The following is a 21405-nucleotide window of genomic DNA, read 5'->3' on the forward strand; positions in this document are numbered from 1 at the left end:
GTTCCCCACCGAATCTCTCGGGAGCTTTTGAACTGCAGATTCTACTAAAAATTACCTTTTTTCCCTAAGAGATTTTTAAAATTCTTATTTTAACCGCCTTTTAAGGTTTGAAGAAACAAAAGTTCCGACAGCGCTCCAAATACCATTAACCCTGAGAGGTCCCTGGGGAATTGGGGCGATTCGTGATTGGTGGAAGGGGTTTTCGTGACCGTGACGCTTTCGTGCTGCTCTGATCGCGACGCGACTAATCCCATTCGATGTAGAATGACTTTTTACATAGGTAATGACTAAATTGTTTTAGTATTAACGAAAATAACGAGAGATTGGGAGCAAAAAAGGGAAAAAAAGGGGAAACTTCAAAAATAGATTGCACATACGATTCCACAAAATTAAAGGGTCCAATCAGTTCTAATGGAAAGAAGATCTTTCCGTCTAACCAAAAAGACTAAATTTGCATTACTTATTTTGTGGTTCGCGAGATATCTGCGAAAGAAAAAGACACCCAGATTGACTTTCAGTTGATTGTTGACTAGCAGACGACGGTAATCTGTGACAGCCAGTCTGCTTCTGGCGTTTGTTATTTACTTCATCTTGTGAAATACTGAATTATATTCCACACAAGAGGCGCAACAGTGAGAGTATAAGATGACAAACAGAGAAAACAATACGAAAACTAATTTTTATAATTCCTAATCAAGAAAAAAAAACGAAAAGAGACTTTTAAAATCTCGAAGGTGCCACAAAGGGGCTTGATTCCAGAATTTTGAAATCAACAAGTAGTTTAAGATTTTTTGTCAGATTGACTGTACTGAACGAGGAATGGTATGGTATGCAGCATTTGCAGGCCTACTTGCCCTACTAAAGGAATATCAGTCCGACCCGCCTCCAAATCCGCCTCTTTTAGATTCCGCCATTCCGCTTCCACCGTTCAGTAATAAGCTGGAGCTGGAATGCTGCATCCCATTCCCATTGTGTAGTATGCTATTATTGCTGCTCTTATTGCTTCGACAGCTCTTATTCCACAGCGATTTTGAAGGACTAATGAAGTTCGTGAATTTATGCGACTTCAGGGCAGTGGCTACATATTTTTGTGTAGTGGAGGTTAGAGTTATGTCTGTAAATGAATCTTGGAGTTCTAAACCGCATGAATTCTAATCAAAAGGTTAGTATAATCACAGTCTACTTTTGTGTTTCTAACTAGTGCTCAAAGATTTTAAAGTTTGTTTAATATGTTGTCCCTGTATGTGCAACTAATAAAATGTTCTATGTTCCACTTTGTATAAACCAACTTTCTGTAACAGGAGGACAAGATATACCAAGATAAGATGTATGTCGACTGGTCCTCCTTTTCATTCTTCAACCAGAGCAACATAGAAAATAGATCTGTATTGACATCCTTACCACTCTCACCTGATGCACGTATGTGTTCATTTAAATTTATGATGAACAACATTTGTAAATATTCTTTTTAATCATGTTAATGCAATGTTATATTTTTTTCAGTCAAACAAATAGTTACACTTGTTGTACAGCCAATTGCAACCAACATAGGCATAACTCATCCATCACCTCTCTCGGCAAAGTTGAATACTGACAGAGAAGTTGCTTGGTGTATGGAAGTAAGTGGTTCTGGCTCATTATTGAAAATACAGTTAAAGTAACCTTTAAAATTAAAATTTATGGTTTCTTAACTGGTATCAGGTTATTGGTTATGGATTAAGTTTACCACTTAATATAGCCACAACAGAGCATGACCCAATCCGAGATTGTGTTCATGTTTATTGTGAGTGGCTTTCAGCATTGCTTCCTCAACCCAGATCTGCGGTTCCCCTTCCATTGCTGAAACTTCCCAACCACTATTCCAGGAAAATTATATGCCAACTCTTCCAGATATTCATTCCCAGACCTGGAGAAGGTATATTAACTTCACATTGTTTGTTGCAAATTAATTGGAAAATTTATGGTTGTGGGGTTTTACCTTTTTAGTCTTATGTATAGGGAATGGATTGTGATAGATATTTAAATATATATTTCAATTATTTTCAAAAAATGTATAATGTCTAGAAATTAATTCAACCTTTTTTAAGATCATTGTAGAATTGATTATAATTTCAGCTTATTTATTTTTAACAGCTCCGGATCTGATAAATCGTCAGGCCGTTCTTTGTCACAGAGTTCTCAGAACAATTCAATCTGTCGTTACTAACTCATCAATAATTGATCAAGATACCTGGGATTCGCTTCTTTTGCTTCTCATGACCATCAACGATGTTCTCTTGGCCCCTCCTACTGTTCCAAGTACATAATTATATCCGTAAATAATATACAAACTAATTATTAATTCAAATTCTACCTGTAGATGATATTGGGGATCAACTTTGTGATCGAGTTTTAAGTGTCCTTTTTGAAATTTGGCTTCATGCATGCGCCAAAAGTTTTCCCTCTCCTCGGATGTGGAAAACGTTAACGGAATTGGCCCAATCATGGCGACATCGAACTAGTTTGATTACCCAATGGAATCGAATCAACTTAGCCCTAACGTCTCGGTTACTAACCGAATTATACGGTCCTCAATTTCTAAAACCGGCAGGTCAGACCCTTAAAATTCTAAATATGATGAAGTAGTAAAAACCTTTGTAAAATTCCCCGTAGATGATGAACAAATTCTGGTTCCAGTAGAGTTGTCTGGTAAAGTCTTAACGCAAGCTTGGTATCGCCTTTTGCACTGCATAGGTAACCCTGTGCAATTGGCTCGTCCAAGTATAATAAGCCAGACTCACAAATTTTTGCAATATACTATAATTAGTTCTCAGGTACTTTCCTCGAGACATTTGTTAACAGTTTGAGATTTAAATATGTTTTATTAATGATGGTATATAGCTTTCAGATCCCAGCCAGCACCCTTGTTTGTTTTCATTGCCTAATATCTTTGTGGAAGCAATGAAAGGCATAGCTGGACTCGTTGATGCATTCCTTGGGTTGCGTTCCTCCGTTTTCCCACACGAAAGAACAGAACGTAGGACACACAGTGGAAGTATTGGGCGCACGTCATTTCCCGTCGATAATGCCGGTTTGTAACCAAGTAATTTTTATTGGGAACCCGAGCATTTCATTTTTACATTTTCATTGCAGGATCAACTTCTATTCTGCATAGAGCTCGTTGTAACTCTCTCCTTCATCTTTTCGGTTCTTGGCTTTTTGAAGCGACTTTAATTGACTGCGAAACTCAATTTAACCTGAAAACCTCCACTGCGGAAACCAGCTCCTCTAGCTTGCACTTGACTGATCGATCACGGGCTTCAAGTGTTAGTGTCACTAGTGAATCATCACTCCAATCCAACCGTCCACGTAGCGCTACTGTGGTTGAGCTACCCCCCGACACTGCAAATGTTGGTGCAACATTAGATGGTTATGAAAGTGGTCGAGCCGAAGCACTTGGAGCTCTCTGTCGAATCTTTTGTTCGAAAAGTACGGACGAAGACATACTTCCGCAGTATCTTGCTCGCTTCTATGTGGTGCTAAACAATGGCTTAAAAATAAAAGATGTACGTAATCCACTTTCTTGTAATCTAAATTGTATTTATTTGCTTACATTTTTACATTTTTTATTTTTGCAGGAAAAGTTCATCAGTGAAGCCATGGCAAGCATTCTGTTGCATTCTGCTGATTTGTTTCGTGTGAACTTGGACGGTGTTTTTACTCTGATCCCATCAGTGATAGATTCATTAGAAGTAATCTTACTCTCCAAAGATCTTAAAATCAAGTAAGATTTGATATTTGATGTATTTAATTATTTATTGATACATATATGCACGAATATCACGATATATTTTAATTACAGGCCTAGCGTAAACCGAGTAGAACTACGACGAGCTTCTATCCATGTGCTTGTTTCGATTCTTGCAGCACCTCTTCATTTTCATGTATGTTCGATTCGCATGTGTGGATTCCGTTGGTTGTAAAATATTTATATTGTTTCCTCTTTTTTATTCTTCTAGTCATTGCCGATCAAGGAGTTGGCTGGTGGAATTGGTGAACGCAACACATTACCCACAATTTTTTCTAATGTCCGCCCACGTTTGACACAGCTTCTACTGTCTGCTTTGCAAGTTGAAAGTGATCCTTTGAACACCCATATTCTTTTAGGTATTTGAATTTATTTCATGCAAGTGTGCCAGTTGACATTGTTTCTTTGATCATTCGATACTCTTTAGGCGGTCTGGCGAGCTTAATTCACGACTTGGCAGCATTTGAGCAGTCGGAGCACAACGCAGTATCATTGGCTTCCCACAATTATCCGTCCACACCCATGCAAACCGATTCTGCATCAAACGTTATGTCTTCAACTTCAGATACCCATAGCTGTCACAGCACAAGTTCAAACTCCTATCCCAGTGTGAGTGAGATCACATTAGATTCCCATCTTGAAAACGATGCTTCCTATTCAGAGAGAATCTCATACTCTGGCCCTCTATTAACATTTCCTTTAGGTAAGCAATTTTTTCTTACATGTTTTATTGATGATCACGAGGAAGCTACTGTGTTGAATATAAGCTAATCTCACAAGAATTCATTTGAAAATTTAGGATCGTTTCACGGGTTAGTAAACGCTACTTTCCACCTAGTATCGTGCAAACTTCTTGCAGTTTGGAAAGCAGATCTAAATACATCTCTAGCCGCGCTAGAATTACTAGGTTTCTTGGCGGAGGTTTTGGCGAAGTTACGAGTCTCTGATCAAAGTAGGTCTTTTACGTTTCTCACCTTTTCGTTTTTTTGTTTTTTCTTTTTCATTGTAAGTACCAATTTATTTGAAGATGTAGGAGAAAGTCGTCGAATTGTTCGTGTTTTATGCGAATATATTTCTGTGCAATGTTCGCGGCCACCACCGGCTCATTCCAAAGACCTTCATTCAACGATTGTTGCAGCTTATACATGTTGTGCCTCCTGGCTGTTCGCTCATCCTTTTTTAGCAACAGACAGCGAATGCTTGCATCTTATTCTTCAAGTAATCGAATTGGGAATATCTGGATCAAAATCCCAGGTAAATGAATGCGATGGACTCAAATCTAAAACTTAAATAACCCAAACATTTCAGACAGGAAAAAATGGAGAAAGTATTCAGGCAAAGCACGAAAAACTCTTGAAGCCAGTATCTCTTCGAGTTCGTGACGCCGCAGAATTTTTGCTAACCTCATTGATAGAACAAGTTGGTAATTTCCCTTCACTAACTGGGCCTGGTTCTCCGTCCTGCATTTTAAATGAAGAGGACCTTTTCAATAAGTCAAATCTTATGAAAAGTAATTCCAACAAACCTCATTTATCCGCTGCTCAACATTTTCGATATTTCGCTGCGTCTGAAGGCACAATAATTCTTGGTGTATTGGAGCAACCCTCCAACAAAATACTAGGTAAATACTTCCTTTTTTATTATTATTATTTCTTGCATCCCATCGTAACGCTTTACCGATCTTAGATTCCGACCCCATGGTTACAATTCTAATCCGTAATCAATTTGGCCGCCAAGTTTGGGCATCACAAATACGTCACTTACCACGGCATAAATGTGGTGTTTATAGTTACACGGTCAATCCTGGTCGACCTCTGCCTATGAATGACGTAGGATCACTATTAAGCTTTGATCCACAGTACTTTCCTGACTCTGTTGATAGAGTTCGACCTTGTTTGGCGTAAACTGAATTTCTCTGGTAATATTTTCTTTCTAGATGTAATTCATTGTTTGTTTTAAACAGGGATAAAACACTACCCAGTTTGGAAACCCCTTTAATGATCGACGATCGTATAGCCGCAGAGTTGGATAAACTTGGAAGACTTGTCGATTCGGCATCAACTCTTACAGTCTCGGAAATTCAAGAAGACATTGAGATTAAATCGGAATGCCAGTCCCCTCTTCTCTGCAATGAATTTCAAACGGCCCGATTATTTCTGTCACACTTGGGATTTCTCTCCGTTGATGGACTTCAAGTATACTGTTAAATTACTAACTTGCTGATTCTTGCCGACGTAATTTATTAGTTTACTTTTGATAAACATACATCGATTCAGGAAAATTCTCTTCGAGGAAATTCGTTGGTTGGATTAGATTCAACTTCATCACATTTCTTTGAAGATTTAGATTCCTTGGACCGGTTGGGAAGCCGCAGTCACGATACCGTTTACGTATTTTATGTTCGGTCAGGACAAAAAGACAGTTACGAAATCCTCTCAAATATGGTAAATAAGAAAATACATGTGTTGTATTGCTTTGTCCATTTGGGAAATGCAATCGTTAATAGTATTTTTTTTATTTTGTTCTATTAAATTTAAATGTTTCTATTATCCAGAGCTTGGCCTCGTCTCTAAATCCTCATTTTCTGGAATTTTTGCAAGCTTTAGGTTGGCCACAAGGTAACAATTTTTGAACTATTTATATATATTTATGTAATTGGATGATTCCGTCCCCATAAAATTATAATCTTTCGGGGAATGTAATCTTTTAAAGATGAAATATCTTGTTCCAGACTCGTTGACTACAGCACAGGCCAAACCAATGTCGAAAGAAAGCATGGACTTGAATTCCAAAGCTAATGCCTATCAAATGACTTCTCAATGTCTTTACTGGGCTGACGGAGTTTCCGAAATCCTATTTGTGGTTCCTGCGTTGAGCTGTACATCTCCGTCATTTATATCTTGTATTGCACATCATTACTTTAGTTTTTGTTGAGGAACTAATTGTTTTGTCTGTTCTGCGTGTTTTATTTTTTTTTATCAGCTCCATTTCATGAGCCTTCGTCACTGAACGACTCGCCTCAGAATCAGTTGGGAAAGGAACAAAAAAATATCAATTTTTCCAAGAGATTAACCAAAGACAGTGCATACATTTCCGAAGTTAGAATGCTAGTCGTATGGTGCGAAAGTTATGAAGATCACACTACTATTCCCATTGGTAAATTTTCGCCATCTGCGTCGTTACACCTACTACTAATTTAATCTTATCATTGCTTATTGGCTCATATTTATGACGAAAATTTCTTGAACCAAGGTGATTTACTGGAGACGATTTCTAGCTGTCGTGATAACGGAGGGCAACAGAAAGCAGATGTAGTAAGCGATTGCTTTGTTATTTTTATTCATGCACAACAATCTGGACTGTACCGCATACATTTGCAAGGACCAAATTCTAAGTATGATTATTAAATTATTTATTAATTAGTAAATATTTTGAGTTTTAACAAATGTATTAATTTTTTTAGAGTGAATTTAGCTACACCGTTGGTAGACGGAATTGTTGTGTCTCGCCGAGCCCTTGGTTCACTAGTGCGGCAAACTGCTGTGAATATGGGGAAACGTCGACGACTAGATCATGACAGGTAAATTGGATTGGAAATTCTACCATTTACTCATGCATTTTGTCCTCGTCCTAAAAAGTAATTCAATGTTCTTAATTCTAGTTATCAACTCCCCCACATTCGCCGTAAACTGAAAGTATCAGAAATCGCATCTAAATATCGCTCGGACATGGATGTTCCATCATTTTATTCAAATCTGTTCTGTAATCCTGAAGTAGGAAGTTAATGTAATTGTTATTAGAAAAGCTGTTAAAATCCGTAACCCACATTAAAATTGAATATAATAAATAAAACTAATTGAAATGCAATTTCTGTTTGAATCAATGTTCAAAATGTTTCCGAGGCAGTGGCGAAGCAGTGTGAAGCTTGTTTCATCACGCAAAAATATAGCACTTAAGTGTAAAAAAGTCACGCAATAATATATAACGCAGTTCAAGAAACATGGAAGGGAAGCCCATAGAAGAGGTAACAGTGGTGGATAATTGCTTAAGATTTCTTTAGTAAATGGGAGTTATCTTTTATAATCTAAATGGCTCTTATTTTTCTTTGATAGAGATTAGGTCACCCAGTCAAGGAGAAGAAAAACAAATCCGATTTACATGAATCGTGGGGAAGCGAGAGCGCAAGTCGTGATAAAGCGTAATAAAGACGGTTTCCTCCCAACACCGAGGCAAAAATGATAACCATAAAAACCGCTAAACATTATAAACTTCAGGACAGGTATTGAACCGTGTAGAAATTAGAAAAGAGGAAAACTCGCGCGCGCGTATAACAAGGGATCGGAATAGAAGTTATCCTCTACATTAAAAAAAAATCATGATCAATTGTTGAATTTTAACTAAGTATTTTTTAAATTATGGCATTATTTTTTAGGGCCTTTAATACACTATCGATCGTCACACTTTAGTATGAATAAAACTCATGAAAATTCAAAATTAAGTAAACCCCCTTTTTTTGTTTCTGGTCTATTTTTCGACTGTACTGTATGCTCGATACAACCCTCGTTAACTAGATGGCTCCCGCGGCCTTACTTAGAGGAAGAGAAATGAGAAAAGGTGAGCAAAATCGAAAATCGGCTCCACTTTTCCAGCACTGTAAAGATAGCAATCCTTTCGGCCTCCTTAAATGTAGTAGGCTACGTTGCAAGAAGCAGTCAAACAACGCCAACACATTGCAGGGTGTGTCGTTTTGAAACTTGTCGGTGGTTTAATGGTTGACATTTAAATTTGAAATAAGTAATTGAGCGAAATGTGTTTAAGAGTGACGTTTCCATTTTTCACGTTAACGTGCCTTCTTGTAGCAGCTGCAATACTTGGGAATCATAGTGTTACCGCCCAGTTTGAATGGCAATCTCGTGATGAATTCGACGCCCTTAAATATCAAATGGATTCAGTTACTGCTGACAACTGCCCCATAAAAAACGTTAACGAACTGCACATGCCCGAAGATGCCGTTTCTCACTTGCCCGATATCAAGGATATCAACATCAATCCTGTATTCCCCAATAGAACAGCGCTTTTACACTTGCACAACATGGCTTTAAACAGAGCTTTCTTTTGGAGTTACATTTTACAAGCCCGTTTTATTAGACCAGCAACCAATGACACTTATGACCCCGGAATGATGTATTATTTTTTGTCAACTGTAGCTGATGTGTCATCAAATCCAAGACTAAATAGCAGTGCAGTTTACTTCAGTCCTAACATGTCCTACACCTCATCTTATAGATCATTTTTCAATAAAACCCTTCCCCTTTTTGCCCCACGGACATTTAGAGCTGATGATTATAATGATCCTATTCACTTGGAACGCTATTCAACATTAAACATGTTTGATGTTCGGGATCTTGGTGCCATCTCAAAAAATAGCAAGAGTGAAAACTATACCACTGACTACTATCGGATCAACAAGTGGTACCAAGCTTGGCTTCCTGATCAAGTGGATGGTCGACAAGATACAAAAACAACATATCAAGTTAAAATTCGCTATGCCAACAACACAAATGAAACATTCACCTTCCATGGACCTCCTGGTGCTGATGAAGTTCCTGGGCCCCTGAAATGGACTCAACCTTATTTTGATTGTGGAAGATCTAACAAATGGGTAGTTGGAGCTGTAGTTCCAATAGCAGACATCTTCCCACGACATACTGGTTTTCGTCACATTGAATACCCCACGTAAGTCGCATTTAAAAATTTAATTAAAGAAAAAAATAATCAATTCATTATTTTAAAAAAATTCATTAGCTATACAGCTGCTGCAGTTATGGAAATGGATTTTGAAAGAATAGACATAAATCAGTGTCCGAAAGGACAAGGAAATGATGGTCCCAACAGATTTTCTAATACTGATAGATGTAAAGAAACAACAGAAGTAATGTGTTTAAAAATTCGTAGTTATCTTGACATCCCTTATTAAAATTCATTATTTAATTTGCAGTGTGAACCTATACATGGATACGGATTTCGACGAGGGGGATACCAATGCCGATGTAAACCTGGACACAGATTGCCAAATACAGTTCGTCGACCTTATCTCGGGGAAATTGTCGAACGAGCTACCAGTGAACAGCACCATGAAAATTTTCATTGTGAAAAAATTGGCTGTAAATTGCTAAGTCATTACTTTTTACTAAGACTTTTGTGAAGAACATATTTTTTACACCAGGGATTCAGAAGCAACCAGTTCAGTGGGGGAAAATGACGCCATTATTAAGGCTTCAATACTTAGAGCGTAATTCTAATTACATGAATTCGACTCAAGGTCCAAATTCGACTCATACCAAGGCAAAGAATATTGATCACATAATTAGTTTCATTCGATCTGTCAACGAACATAACTGTAATAACAGGTATTTATTTTTCATTTCTTCCTTGGTTTTTGTAATTTAGTATTTCTTCCCACTAATACTTATTCCTTTATTAGAAATCTCTTCTCTCCGGATGATTTGGTCTTGCACGGTGACATTGGTTTCGGAGCAGAGCAACAATTTGAGAACGAGGCTAGGATGGCTTTACGTTTGGCAAATTTCTTAAGCGCATTTTTACAGGTTTAACAACATTTGCACATTAGCTGTTTACGTTGTTTCATATTAATCATATAGTATTTTGTTTAGGTTGTTGATTCGACTGAAGTATTTTCTGGGAATCGTTTAGCTGATCGCCCTCTAACTGAAGATCAATTAATGGCCGAGACCTTAGCTCTTGTACTAGGAAACACAAAAATATGGGCAGCTGGAACGTTTTGGGAGCGTCGAAAATTTCCTAATCGCACCCTTTTTGCTCCTTACGCCTACAAGGAGCAGCTTAATACGCGAAAGTTCAAACTTGAAGATCTTGCTCGTTTAAATTCCACTGGTATTATGATTAAATTATTATTTTTAAAAAGAGTTAAACATCTTCTTCGTCTTAACTTAACTTCTTAAAACTCTTTTGAACGTTTGTTTTAACAGATGATTTATATCTTAAAAAACCATGGTATCAACATTTAAAGTCACGTTGGTCAACTAACTTTGATGATCTGGAAAAATATTTTCTGAAAATGCGAATTCGTTCCGAAGAATATGCCGATCACACGCAGAAATACGAGCATTTCCCAATTTCCTACAAGTAAGATATCTTAAAAAAAAAAAAAAGATTTAGCATTTTTGGGGATTTATTGGCCTTCGAGTGAAATAACAATGTATGCGTTTTACTAGGGCTGCTGATTTACGCCATGGTTATTGGACGCGACCTTACTTTGATTGCAATGGATTCGTTAAAAAATGGGTTGCAACCTATGCAGCTCCTTTCTTTGGCTGGGATTCATTACGGACTAAATTGGAATTTAAAGGAGTTGTCACCGTCACCATGGATTTACAGACTTTAGATATAAACCAATGTCCTGGTAAATATCATACGCCGAACGCCTTTAAAGAAACCAACAAATGCGATCTCAAAACTTCTTATGTAAGTTCTTTTCATACTCTCAAGATCCCGTTTCATTTTAAGATTTTTGTAATAACTGGATTTTCGTTGGATTTGTATTTTGATATAGTGTGTTCCAATATTGGGACGAGGCTTTGATACTGGTGGTTACAAGTGTGAGTGCAAGCAAGGCTACGAGTATCCTTTCGAAGATGCCATAACTTACTTCGACGGGCAGCTAGTAGAATCGGAATTTCTGAATCTAGTGGCAAATCAAGCAACCCGATATGATATGTACAAATGTCGTCTTGCTAGTGCCTCTACTAATGGCTCAACTTGGGTTATGATTTTTGTTTTTGCGGTTATCACAAACATGGTAACACTTTGGTTTACGCATTAAGAATCTCGTTGTACCGTGGATCTTTAGGACACACATGTGCCTCTTTATGGTTTTGCATCAATGTTTTCAGACTTCAAAACCAGATCACCCATTCCGTCCACAGTAGGTTTTATTACTAGACTAAGGGTTATCCGTCCAGTTGCTACTTTTTATATCACTTATTTGTCAACGTTTTGATTGTGCTGATTTAAGCATGCTTGACTGAAAAAAAGAAATCAAATACACATAGCCTGGTCTCAGGATTCACTAATCTTTTTTATTCAATAGACTCAAGTTTCATTGTATAAGTCAAGTGCATGGAGCTCGATCCTCAACATGTCGATACCTGCGTAAACTAGATTTTTCATTTTTTGATTTCCAAGCGCATGAACTAAGGACGTTAAGGAACAAGTTAATAGAATACTATCAGATACTAGCCAGCGCATACGTGTGAATAAATGTAATACGGACACTCATTTCCATCTATGTAGTTTCATAACTAAAATAAGCAGCGCTGTTTTTTTAGGTTGAACGTGATTCATTGAGGAAGGAAGGTTTTTTTTTTTTTATTTCCCCGTATAAGGAAAGGGAATCCGAATCCCCTATCCTGCCTTTATAACCATAGGGATAACAACATCGTTGTCGCCATGGTGACAAACAATCATTGACTAAACAAATAAATATTGCGCCTACTCGAGTACTCGTCAGTTGTTTATTCCTTCACAGTTGATATTTCTAGTGCTGGTTGTGTTAGCATTTTAAACAAATCGACAATAGCTACGTAAAATTTGCCAAGTTCCTTATATCTTTCGTTTATGAAAGATGCCTATTAAATTTCGAAATAGAACTGAAAGTAACAGTAACATCGCTTCAGCAAATAAAAAGAAAATTAGCAATATTCCATCTCAGCTACACCACACAGCTGATTCTAAAGATTTCGGTTTAAAAGGTTCAAATGTGCAAATCAATTTCAGAATCGGTTCCAATCGAACGTCTGATGGGCTCTCAACAGGAAAACCTCTAACAATTTCGAGTTGCAAGTCAGAAGATTGCCTGCACGCTTCCGTTCGCAGGGAAACATTGACCACACGAAAAATTTTGTCTGATCGACCTGCCACAGCTGCAACATCAAAGTAATTAAAATTATAATACAACAACGAAACACAATTTCTTTAAGATTACAAAAAAGTCTATTACACCTTGAATTCGTCCAAAGGGGCTGCATGTAACAAAAAACCTGTTTTGATAGAATATAAATCATTCAATGAATATTCAAATAATCAAGTTTTTTAATGTCTCCTCTGCTTTTATAGGCGAAACCCTTATTCTTCCTTGCGTCGAAAAGTCACAAGTTCAACTTCTCGAGATGACAGCTCAGTGAATCCGTCAAGGGATTGGTTTCCCCCTGTGCCAGTCAGTTCCCAGTCGTGGTCTAGCAGTGTCGATAGCGAGTTGGCAACTGTTGGCAGTTTTGATACGGGTACTGAAGCTAGCCTTGAAGATAAGCAGTCTTTCGCCGTATTCAGCAGCGTTTCATGCGATAGTCCTGATGAACAACTTGTTCCGGACACTACGCTGCAAGACATCAATGATCCAGTTTTCAACCAAGATTCAACATTGCGTAACTTTACAAAACCTATTCCATCCATAATCAATTCAAGACAATTAAATCACTTTCATTCTGATCAATCTCCTCGCTGTGAGCAGTACAATTCTCACGATGAATGTTATCATGAGAAAGATGATCAGTCTGAGCCGACGGTTTATCATCAGTGTGAATCTAAAATGATTGACGTTGAATCACAGCCAAAGAATCTACCACATTCTACTTCTTCCCCAACAAAGCTCTCTACTGAAAAAAATGCCAGTTATAATCCGGAATGTGAAACAAACAAGCGCAAACAACCGTCTTACGAAATTGAATCTTGTGCGCATAACAATGTGTCTGCATCTGAAACCGAAAATGCGCCCGATTCGACTGATGATTCAGCGGGTGCGATCACCAGCATACATACTTCGTCTAGCAGAAGCGAGAAACCCTCTTGTCCGACGTTTCATGTAGTTAAACCAAAGCAACAACATATTAAGGATGATCAAGTCACAAAAAGAGAACCAAATATGCTCTCTGAAATCTTGAGCTTTTTAGATGACGCTAATAGTCATACACCGTTAGCAAGCTCACCACATCTTGCGATCAACTCTGAGACGGAATCCAATGCTGAAGGAGGATTCAGAAGGCCTGATTCCGAAGGCGTCACAAGGTTACACGGAATGACCATGGCTGAATTAACAGAAGAAGTTCTCGCTCTTCAGGTATTTCTAATCAGTTCAAACTAATCTTTCGTTTTTCATTACATGCAATCTCCGTAGCAGTATGTAATGAAGTAAAGCCGTGGGGAGCGGGGACTTGGCGGGTAACAGTTTAGACAACCTATCGCGGTTGTCTAAGTCTAACTATAGAATTATTACTAAGATAACAAATATATAGGCTAAATAAAACACTGCTACTAAATACCCTAAATTAAGGCTAAAGTTGAATTTATTTGATTCTACTACTTTAAGAGATATTGCAAATCAAAACGGTGGTTTTTTCATATTCCTATTTTTCGTGTAACTTCCCCTCCCCCCCCCCCAAAAAAACAAAACAAAAACAAAAACAAAAAAAAACAACAACAACAAACAAACAAAAAACATACAAGATTGAATTTTTTCAACTTGTTGGGGTACAATATCTTATTTATTCCTTTAATTTCACGGTTCATTTCTAATTTAGGTATATTATTTCAAAGTTATTATCTCCCTCTTGAACGGAATGTGGGTGTTTTCAGTGTTTTTGGCAGAAAGTGATATTTTCTAGGTATTGTCTTGCTTCTATGAAAAAATTTTCGCTTAAGAATTAACTGTTGAATTGATTCTTTAACCTTTAAAATTTTAAGGGTTCCACTAGATTTTCGTTCATCCAAAGCACTGATTACCTTAATGTCATCATTCGTTTTTATTTTACTTTTTCTTTCATGAGAGAATCGTATTTAATGAAAAGGAACATTTCTTTTTAGTATCCTCTAATACTGTCGGCACGGTAATGGGCGACGCAGTGGCTGATCACGGTTACATTTTTTGAGGAGCTGGCTCTTTTCGATTGTAACGAGCCCAGATAAAACGCGGTTTTCGGAGAACTACTAACGATCGAGTGTTGACGTTTTAATCGAAACATCATTTTAGATTTTTATAGTGGGTATCCACCACTATCTACCACTATCCCTTTTCACCTGCTATAGAAGAGCCTCAGCTATTGCGCCTCGCTTTCTCGCGCAAAGTCGGACTAGTTCACCAAGTCGGGATAAAGCGAGGTGAAATGCCTGACAAGGCGCTTCTGGCAGGCGAAAAATGAATTCGATTGTTGCGTTGCGCGATTTAAGCAAATAGTTAAAAAAGATGTCGAACATCCCTCTAGGGTCTAGGCGCTATATAGCTCATTATTAACTATAAACTAATGACGGCTACGACGGCTATGGGGTAGCGCATGAGCTATAGTGACCTGGTCGTTGCACGAAAGGCTAGAGCCCCCTACCCCGCTTGGGGGTTGGGGGTCGTGGTCCGATTTTCGGTCTTTTGGGGGATGAGAACTAGCTACTTATCTAACTATTTACGAATCAGAGTGCTACTGAGCTCAGGAGTAGAGGACTCCAAAATTCCATTTGGATCACGGATAAGCTCCCCCCAAACGCGGATAGGATACTCTAACCTTCCGATAAGCGACTAGGTCTCTATGACTCTGACGCTTCCCCTTTTCAAACATGGAAAAGTGGGAAAATGCGCGAAACGCAAATAAGAATTTTGGAAGTATATATACTATATACCAAAATACAGTTTTCTCATTGTATGCCTTTTGTAGAAATAGGTCTACTTTGGGCTGGTATTGATGTATAATGTAACATTAATTAATATTGTGCAAAATTGAACAATTTTTTCAGATGCTTGTTCAGGATAAAGACAATAAGCTTGTTGTCATGGAACGGGCTCTTCAGCATCAAAGGGAACTTTTAGCACGAAACGTTAAGACTGCCAAACGTGAGCTGAATTTACGTTGTAAAGCTCAAAAGGAGGAATACGAATCGAACACGAATCGAAACTTCCAATTTATACAGCAACTAGTCGAAGAAAAGAAGGCACTTGCTGAAAAATGTGAAGCATTGGCCACTGAAATGCGGCAACAAACAGCCAAAGTAGAATATGAACGGAGAGTAAGCGATGAACGCCACAACGCAGAGATTCGTCGATTGAAGCAGGTAAATAAATTCGAAAATTATGTTAAATCGAATAGGCAAATTTAGTGTAGTTACCTAGCTACATATATTTTTTAAATATTTTAAAATGTGATTTATACATGTAAAAACTTGTGTATAGAAAAATTGTCTGCACTCAGTTTAAGCAACGAAGCGATAGAAATTTCATAAATGTTATTTTTTTTAATGACAAAGAATCATTTGTAAACATGATCTTTTGTCCCAGTTGCCAAAGGAAATGGCACAAAGTTGTCATGTTTATTGTCTCTCAATGGTTTGACATTAAGTTTTTGTTTACTCTATTTCAGAGTCTTCTCGTTGTTATTAATTTTTGCGAATTTTTGCAGCTTTTTAAATCTGTGTTTATCTTTTCGTCTACATCGTGTATCGGCTGAAGCCAGTTGTTTCAATTAGAGGCCAATTTGTGAAGACAATTTTCTAAAGCCTAAGCGCCTAAGCTAAACTAGAGCTTTTTTTAAGCTTAAGCAAGTATTTTTTTAAAAAGCGTTGGAAGATAGCCAACAGTTAAATGAGGAACGCTGTGATCAACAAGGTAATTTTTAACGAGTCTGAGAGCGTGAATAAAGTTTCTTGCCCATTTCCCATCTTTAGGTATGAACGCCGTTGTTAAAGAAATACAAATACAAATAGCCTAATTCTTTTGAATGTTTACGAAATATTTAAGAGAAATCTTAAAGGTTTTATTCTTGGTTTTCTTAACAAGCAAACTATCACTTAAGTGTCCAAAGTCTCCTTTTATTGCTGAAAGCTGTTTCTGATTAGAAATCGGAAAAAGACTAGAAGAATTCAGGAATAGATTTATCTTGTTCAGAATAGCAAGCAATTCTATCGGGACAAAGTCTCTGGATAAAATACTTTTTAGATCATGATAGAAAATGCAGGAATCTCTCTACCATAATTCAACAGGTTTTTATATTATTTTTATACGGCCTCCGTTTGGGAGTAGACCTAATTCGTGGCTTGAGTTTTTATTTTTTTTAATGCTAGAGTTTTAATTCGAGAGATTTAGTGTAGTAGGAGAAAAGATAACCACAAAAACTAATCGTTATTTCTTTCATAGAAATATAGAATGTGCAAAAGTAAATAACCAGTAGCATTTCTATAGTAACACACCTTTATGTTACTTAAACAAATAAAATTTTGGGTTTAGTCACCATCTGAGTTTCCGCTCCAATCGCGTCCTTTTTACCGCTTCACTTTAAAAATTGCCGCAAATTGGCCTAAGAAATACATCTGGCGTATTTAAAATAGGCGAAAACGACATCCTTATTTATACACCAGATTTTACAGTATTCAGAATAATGATGTGCTAAACAATTGATCGAAAAGATCGAAAAAGATCTTGCTTTTTGTTCAGTTTCGAGATTAAAATTTTTTGCGGGGTAGATTAACTAAAATATTAATATTGAACCTTTTGTAATCCGAAAAATTTTTTTAGACTTTGGGTAAAGATCAAAGGTACCACCAAGAAAAGTGGTTAGCAGACCGCACAGAGTAAGCATAAGTAATTTGCGAAACTCCATCTACTTGCATTTAACTTGAGTCGATTTTTTAAAATTAAATAGACATATACGCGAAGCAACAGCAAGAGGGTTGGAACCAGAATTACGACGCCTTGTATGATTTTAATATCTTTAAATATTTTTTATTCCATCGATATCTACATATATATACATACATATAGATGAGTCAACACCAGGTTGAGTTGCAGAGCCTTCGATCTATTCACCAAGAAGAAATAAATCGAATAGAACAAGCTCATTTAAATAAAACTGTCCAGCAGCTAAATGCACTTCGAGAAAAAATGGATAACGATCGCGAAGATGCGTGTGCTAAAGAGCGCGAAATCATGCGAGTAAAATACGATAAACAGTTAGACGAAATGGAACATATCAACACTTCCAAGTTGCAGCGATTGCAGGTCAAATTCTTTTGTTAAAGTAACCCACTTGTTTTTTTTTAATTCATACCGTTTTAAAAATTTGTCATCAGGTCGATATGGAACGTGAAAGGGCTCGCTGGATAGAAGAAGAATCACGAATGAAAATGCAGGAAGACGAAAAAATTCGTCGTCTTGAAGAAAAGCGGCGACGAGAAAGGATTGCCGCACAACAGCTTTTACAGGCAGAAATTGCCACGATCAAACAACAGAATGTCGAATATCTAGCTCAACTAAAGAAAAAGTGGGAAGAGGAAAAAATAGAGGAAATCAGAGCACTAAAACACCAATTGGATACAAATTCCAATGAGCGTGAAAGGCGGCTTATTGAAAATCAACGAAGGGAACGCGAAGAAGAAGAACATAAATTCGCTTTACAATTATCGAACGAATTAAAGCGACAACATGTATATCACATATTTTAAATTGAAGCTGAAAGCTGGTTTATTTTCATTTATTTTTTGCAGGAACAATGGAAAAGCTTGTCCGAAAATCAATTACAACGGATTAGGGATAAAAATGCAGAGGAAATAAAAAGACTGGATGAAGCTGAATCCGAATTACGTAATAAACTGGTAAACTAATTCTGTTATATTGATTAATAACTTGAACAATATATTTACTATTACTATTTTTCACACTCGATTAGGTGGAAGTTCGGCGTTCTTTGGCAGAACGTGATGAAGAATTGGCTGCTTTACGTTTATCACTCTTCCAACACGTAAAAGAAAATAAGGACGTAACAAAAACTCTGGAAAAATATACTGTAGAGCGCTCAGATTTGAAAAAAATTCTGCAAAAGGAATTGGAAGATGAATTCCTTAAAATAAACGAAGAAAAGATGGTGCTCCAAAAAGAATTTAGTCAAGCAAAATCGGATCATCGAATAGAGATTAACAAAAAAAATTCTGAAATAGCTCATCTGTCGGCCTGCCACGAACAAATGCTTAGCGATATACATGAGAAGGTAAATTTACATGAATATGAACAAATATTTTGTTTCCTATTCAACAATAAGTCATAACAGAAACTTTTTGCACAGGTTAAGCAAGCAGTTGCCAAAAAAGATGATGCTTTGGCGCAAATTCAAGAAAAATTCAAAATTGCTATTTGTCGTTGTCAACATCTGGAGGAACTACTTGATCGTCAACAGAGAGACCTATTAGCCCGGAAAAATTAACTGGTTGTTCTTTCGTAAAATGACGATTTAGTTTAGTTTTGTGGTGTGTATTTGTTTTCTCTTTGTTTTGTGGGCTTTTTAGAAATCGTCTATATGCTATTTGTATTTATAAGAAAACGCTATTAAAATTTCAGAAAATTCTTTTTTGTCTGGTTTATTTTAAAAATTGTCGAGCTAGTCTATAGCTGTTCAATAGCGTGGGGCTCTTCCCTAGCAAGACAAGTTTTCTGCTATCGAAAAACGATTGATACAGCGTTGTAATTTTTTTCACGCTGATAATTTTCAATATGGGGTTTAGCGTGTGCAAAAAATGAGCGTGAGTGCCCGTAAAACGCGTTCAAAGTTTTGAGTTTTACGGGCTGACGTGCTGTCCAAGCCGGCCAGAAGGAGGAGTCAAGCGGCAGGGGGGAAGGGACTAAAAATGTGTAGCTTTTAAAAATTTAAAAGCACAACAGCTTTATTCACTACAATTCCATGCGGCTACAATCTACGTGTTGCAACTAATTAGTAAATGGTTGGGCTACTGGTTCGGTGGTCTATTAGCCAAAACATTGACTAATTCCATGAAACATATGGCCGCAAGATATAGCAGTAATTGATGGGGGTGTCCTTTTCAATTTTAAAAATTTCAATTTTTCCGAAATTTTTGAATTTTACTTAACCGAAATTCGAATCTCAATTCTTCCGAATTACAGTCCGGACTGCTGATCACTAGACCAGCGTTGACTTGAATGAAGAAGGGAAATCATGGGTTCGTATGGTATGGTATGGCTCAGGTTAACTAAAGGGGGGGGGGGGATTGGCAACTTAACCTATTCAAGTCCTCCACTGGTTTCCATTGAAACTTCAAATCAGCCGGGGCCAGAATTGCTGGGAATTCGGCTGCTAATGATGAAGGGCGGGCATTAGCCGCTAGATGGTGCGACAAAAAGTGTCATGGCGGCATTCCCTATCAGGTGTCCCATCTCCTTATCTCTGGTTTCATATCTTCACAATTAACAAAGTCAAGAGTGAATAAATTGTTTTGCGATCTTCATTTGCTCATCTATTAATTTTAGGTTTGACTAGATTTAATAAATTCTTATCATTTGAGATATTTTGTTTTACATTAACGAGACAATTCTACGTCAAAAAGTATAAAAAATAATTGCTTTTTCCCACTACATTCTCCTTCTCTTCGTCCCTATATGAGAATAAAGATTTCATCGCGAATACGCGCTAGTCAGTTTGATTCATGACATCAATTACCTTATCGTAAAAGATTTATTCAAAATAGTATCGAATTGGAAAAAATGTAGAGAAAGACTGCAGTCTTTTCTATTCAAGAGGATATGGCCAAAGCATGATGCATCTTGTCTAAGAAAAGACTTTCTTCTCATTTTTAGGTATTGAATACAACCTATCCGATTACTGATTCGCATAATTTTTAAAATTAATCAGGAAACACTCTACTCTGCTTTGATAACCATGCGATTAAGAAAGTTGTTCATCATAAATTGGCATCTTTCCTGTCTCCCCATATCAGAGATGTCGTTGCAGAAATAGACAAAGAAAGTAGGGGAGACCGGACCCTTGTTGGACACTGTTCCAAGTTGGACAGTGTCTTAAAATATAGTAAAAATTGCTTTAAAATTCTAGATTTCACACGAATTGTTCTAGATGTAATGATGCTGAATCCTGTGTAGTTTAATTAATTTCCCGACAGTAGAACGGGAGTTATAGGAGGAAGAAAAAAACACGATAAATTATTGCAAAATTTTTCACCCGAATTATTGATCTTGCTCCAAGTTTGTTTGAGTAAAAATTTTTTTAAACACATCAGTGTGTAAAACAGTTTATCCTTTACAATTGTGTGTAAGAAAATTATTTTTAGGTGCTTTGGTGTACCCACAATTAATGAATTTGCGGGGGGAATGATTTTGAGGCCATTTTGGGCAGTTCCAAGGGGTAATATTGGACAATGGGCAATATATGGACTTCAGCGCCACCTACATTTTTTACCCCATTTAAAAGTTGTAATTCTTTCCCTTTAAGAAAACTTTTTCAGTTTTAAAGATATAATTTCCAAAATTTGTTTGGGGTTAAACTACATTACCATCTACATTTCCTGATTTTTTCATAATTTTTAATTCATACTATCCCTCTTTTAATACCCTGTCCAACTTGGTACAGGCCCCTGTCTAATGTCACCCCGGATCGGTAAAAAAACACTGAAAAATGGAAATCAATGTAAGTTCTTAAATTTTAAAGTTACACATTTTAAAAAAATCAAGGGGGTGGGGGCAAGGCTAAAGAATGACCTTAGCCAAAAAAAAACTCTTTTGCCTAAGGGGGTCGGGAGATATGCGG

The 21405-nt window shown here is 37.1% G+C and overlaps 3 protein-coding genes across 4 annotated transcripts; all 3 read left to right on the top strand.

The window, feature by feature from the left end:
- The first annotated feature begins 980 nt into the window (after positions 1–980).
- LOC124344492 (ral GTPase-activating protein subunit beta-like) lies at positions 981–7670 on the top strand. 2 transcript variants are annotated; one of them, XM_046798045.1, is made up of 25 exons: positions 981–1162; positions 1302–1419; positions 1504–1619; positions 1702–1915; positions 2134–2298; positions 2360–2590; positions 2653–2813; positions 2881–3070; positions 3133–3545; positions 3618–3763; positions 3842–3923; positions 3999–4146; positions 4215–4490; positions 4587–4739; positions 4815–5041; positions 5096–5408; positions 5474–5687; positions 5751–5982; positions 6034–6231; positions 6342–6405; positions 6519–6689; positions 6770–6943; positions 7040–7181; positions 7251–7367; positions 7449–7670. In XM_046798045.1, exons 1-25 carry the CDS (start codon positions 1121–1123, stop codon positions 7570–7572), a joined length of 4431 nt encoding a protein of 1476 aa, XP_046654001.1. In that variant the 5' UTR covers positions 981–1120; the 3' UTR covers positions 7573–7670. The 2 variants fall into 2 exon arrangements, with proteins under 2 accessions (XP_046654001.1, XP_046654002.1); XM_046798046.1 differs by having other exon boundaries at positions 6064–6231.
- Positions 7671–8475: 805 nt separating this feature from the next.
- On the top strand, positions 8476–11893 carry LOC124341680. Its single transcript, XM_046794612.1, has 9 exons — positions 8476–9523; positions 9593–9719; positions 9786–9951; positions 10014–10197; positions 10272–10395; positions 10462–10702; positions 10798–10954; positions 11044–11293; positions 11382–11893. Exons 1-9 carry the CDS (start codon positions 8595–8597, stop codon positions 11649–11651), a joined length of 2448 nt encoding a protein of 815 aa, XP_046650568.1. The 5' UTR covers positions 8476–8594; the 3' UTR covers positions 11652–11893.
- A 450-nt stretch (positions 11894–12343) lies between these two features.
- On the top strand, positions 12344–19125 carry LOC124344493 (centrosomal protein of 131 kDa-like). The gene is made up of 10 exons (XM_046798047.1): positions 12344–12763; positions 12944–13943; positions 15605–15919; positions 17376–17431; positions 17503–17554; positions 17622–17858; positions 17930–18283; positions 18344–18451; positions 18526–18843; positions 18919–19125. Exons 1-10 carry the CDS (start codon positions 12453–12455, stop codon positions 19054–19056), a joined length of 2889 nt encoding a protein of 962 aa, XP_046654003.1. The 5' UTR covers positions 12344–12452; the 3' UTR covers positions 19057–19125.
- Positions 19126–21405: the final 2280 nt, after the last annotated feature.

The sequence above is a fragment of the Daphnia pulicaria genome, chromosome 6 (assembly GCF_021234035.1).
Source record: "Daphnia pulicaria isolate SC F1-1A chromosome 6, SC_F0-13Bv2, whole genome shotgun sequence".
In the NCBI taxonomy this organism is placed as follows: Eukaryota; Metazoa; Arthropoda; class Branchiopoda; order Diplostraca; family Daphniidae; genus Daphnia; species Daphnia pulicaria.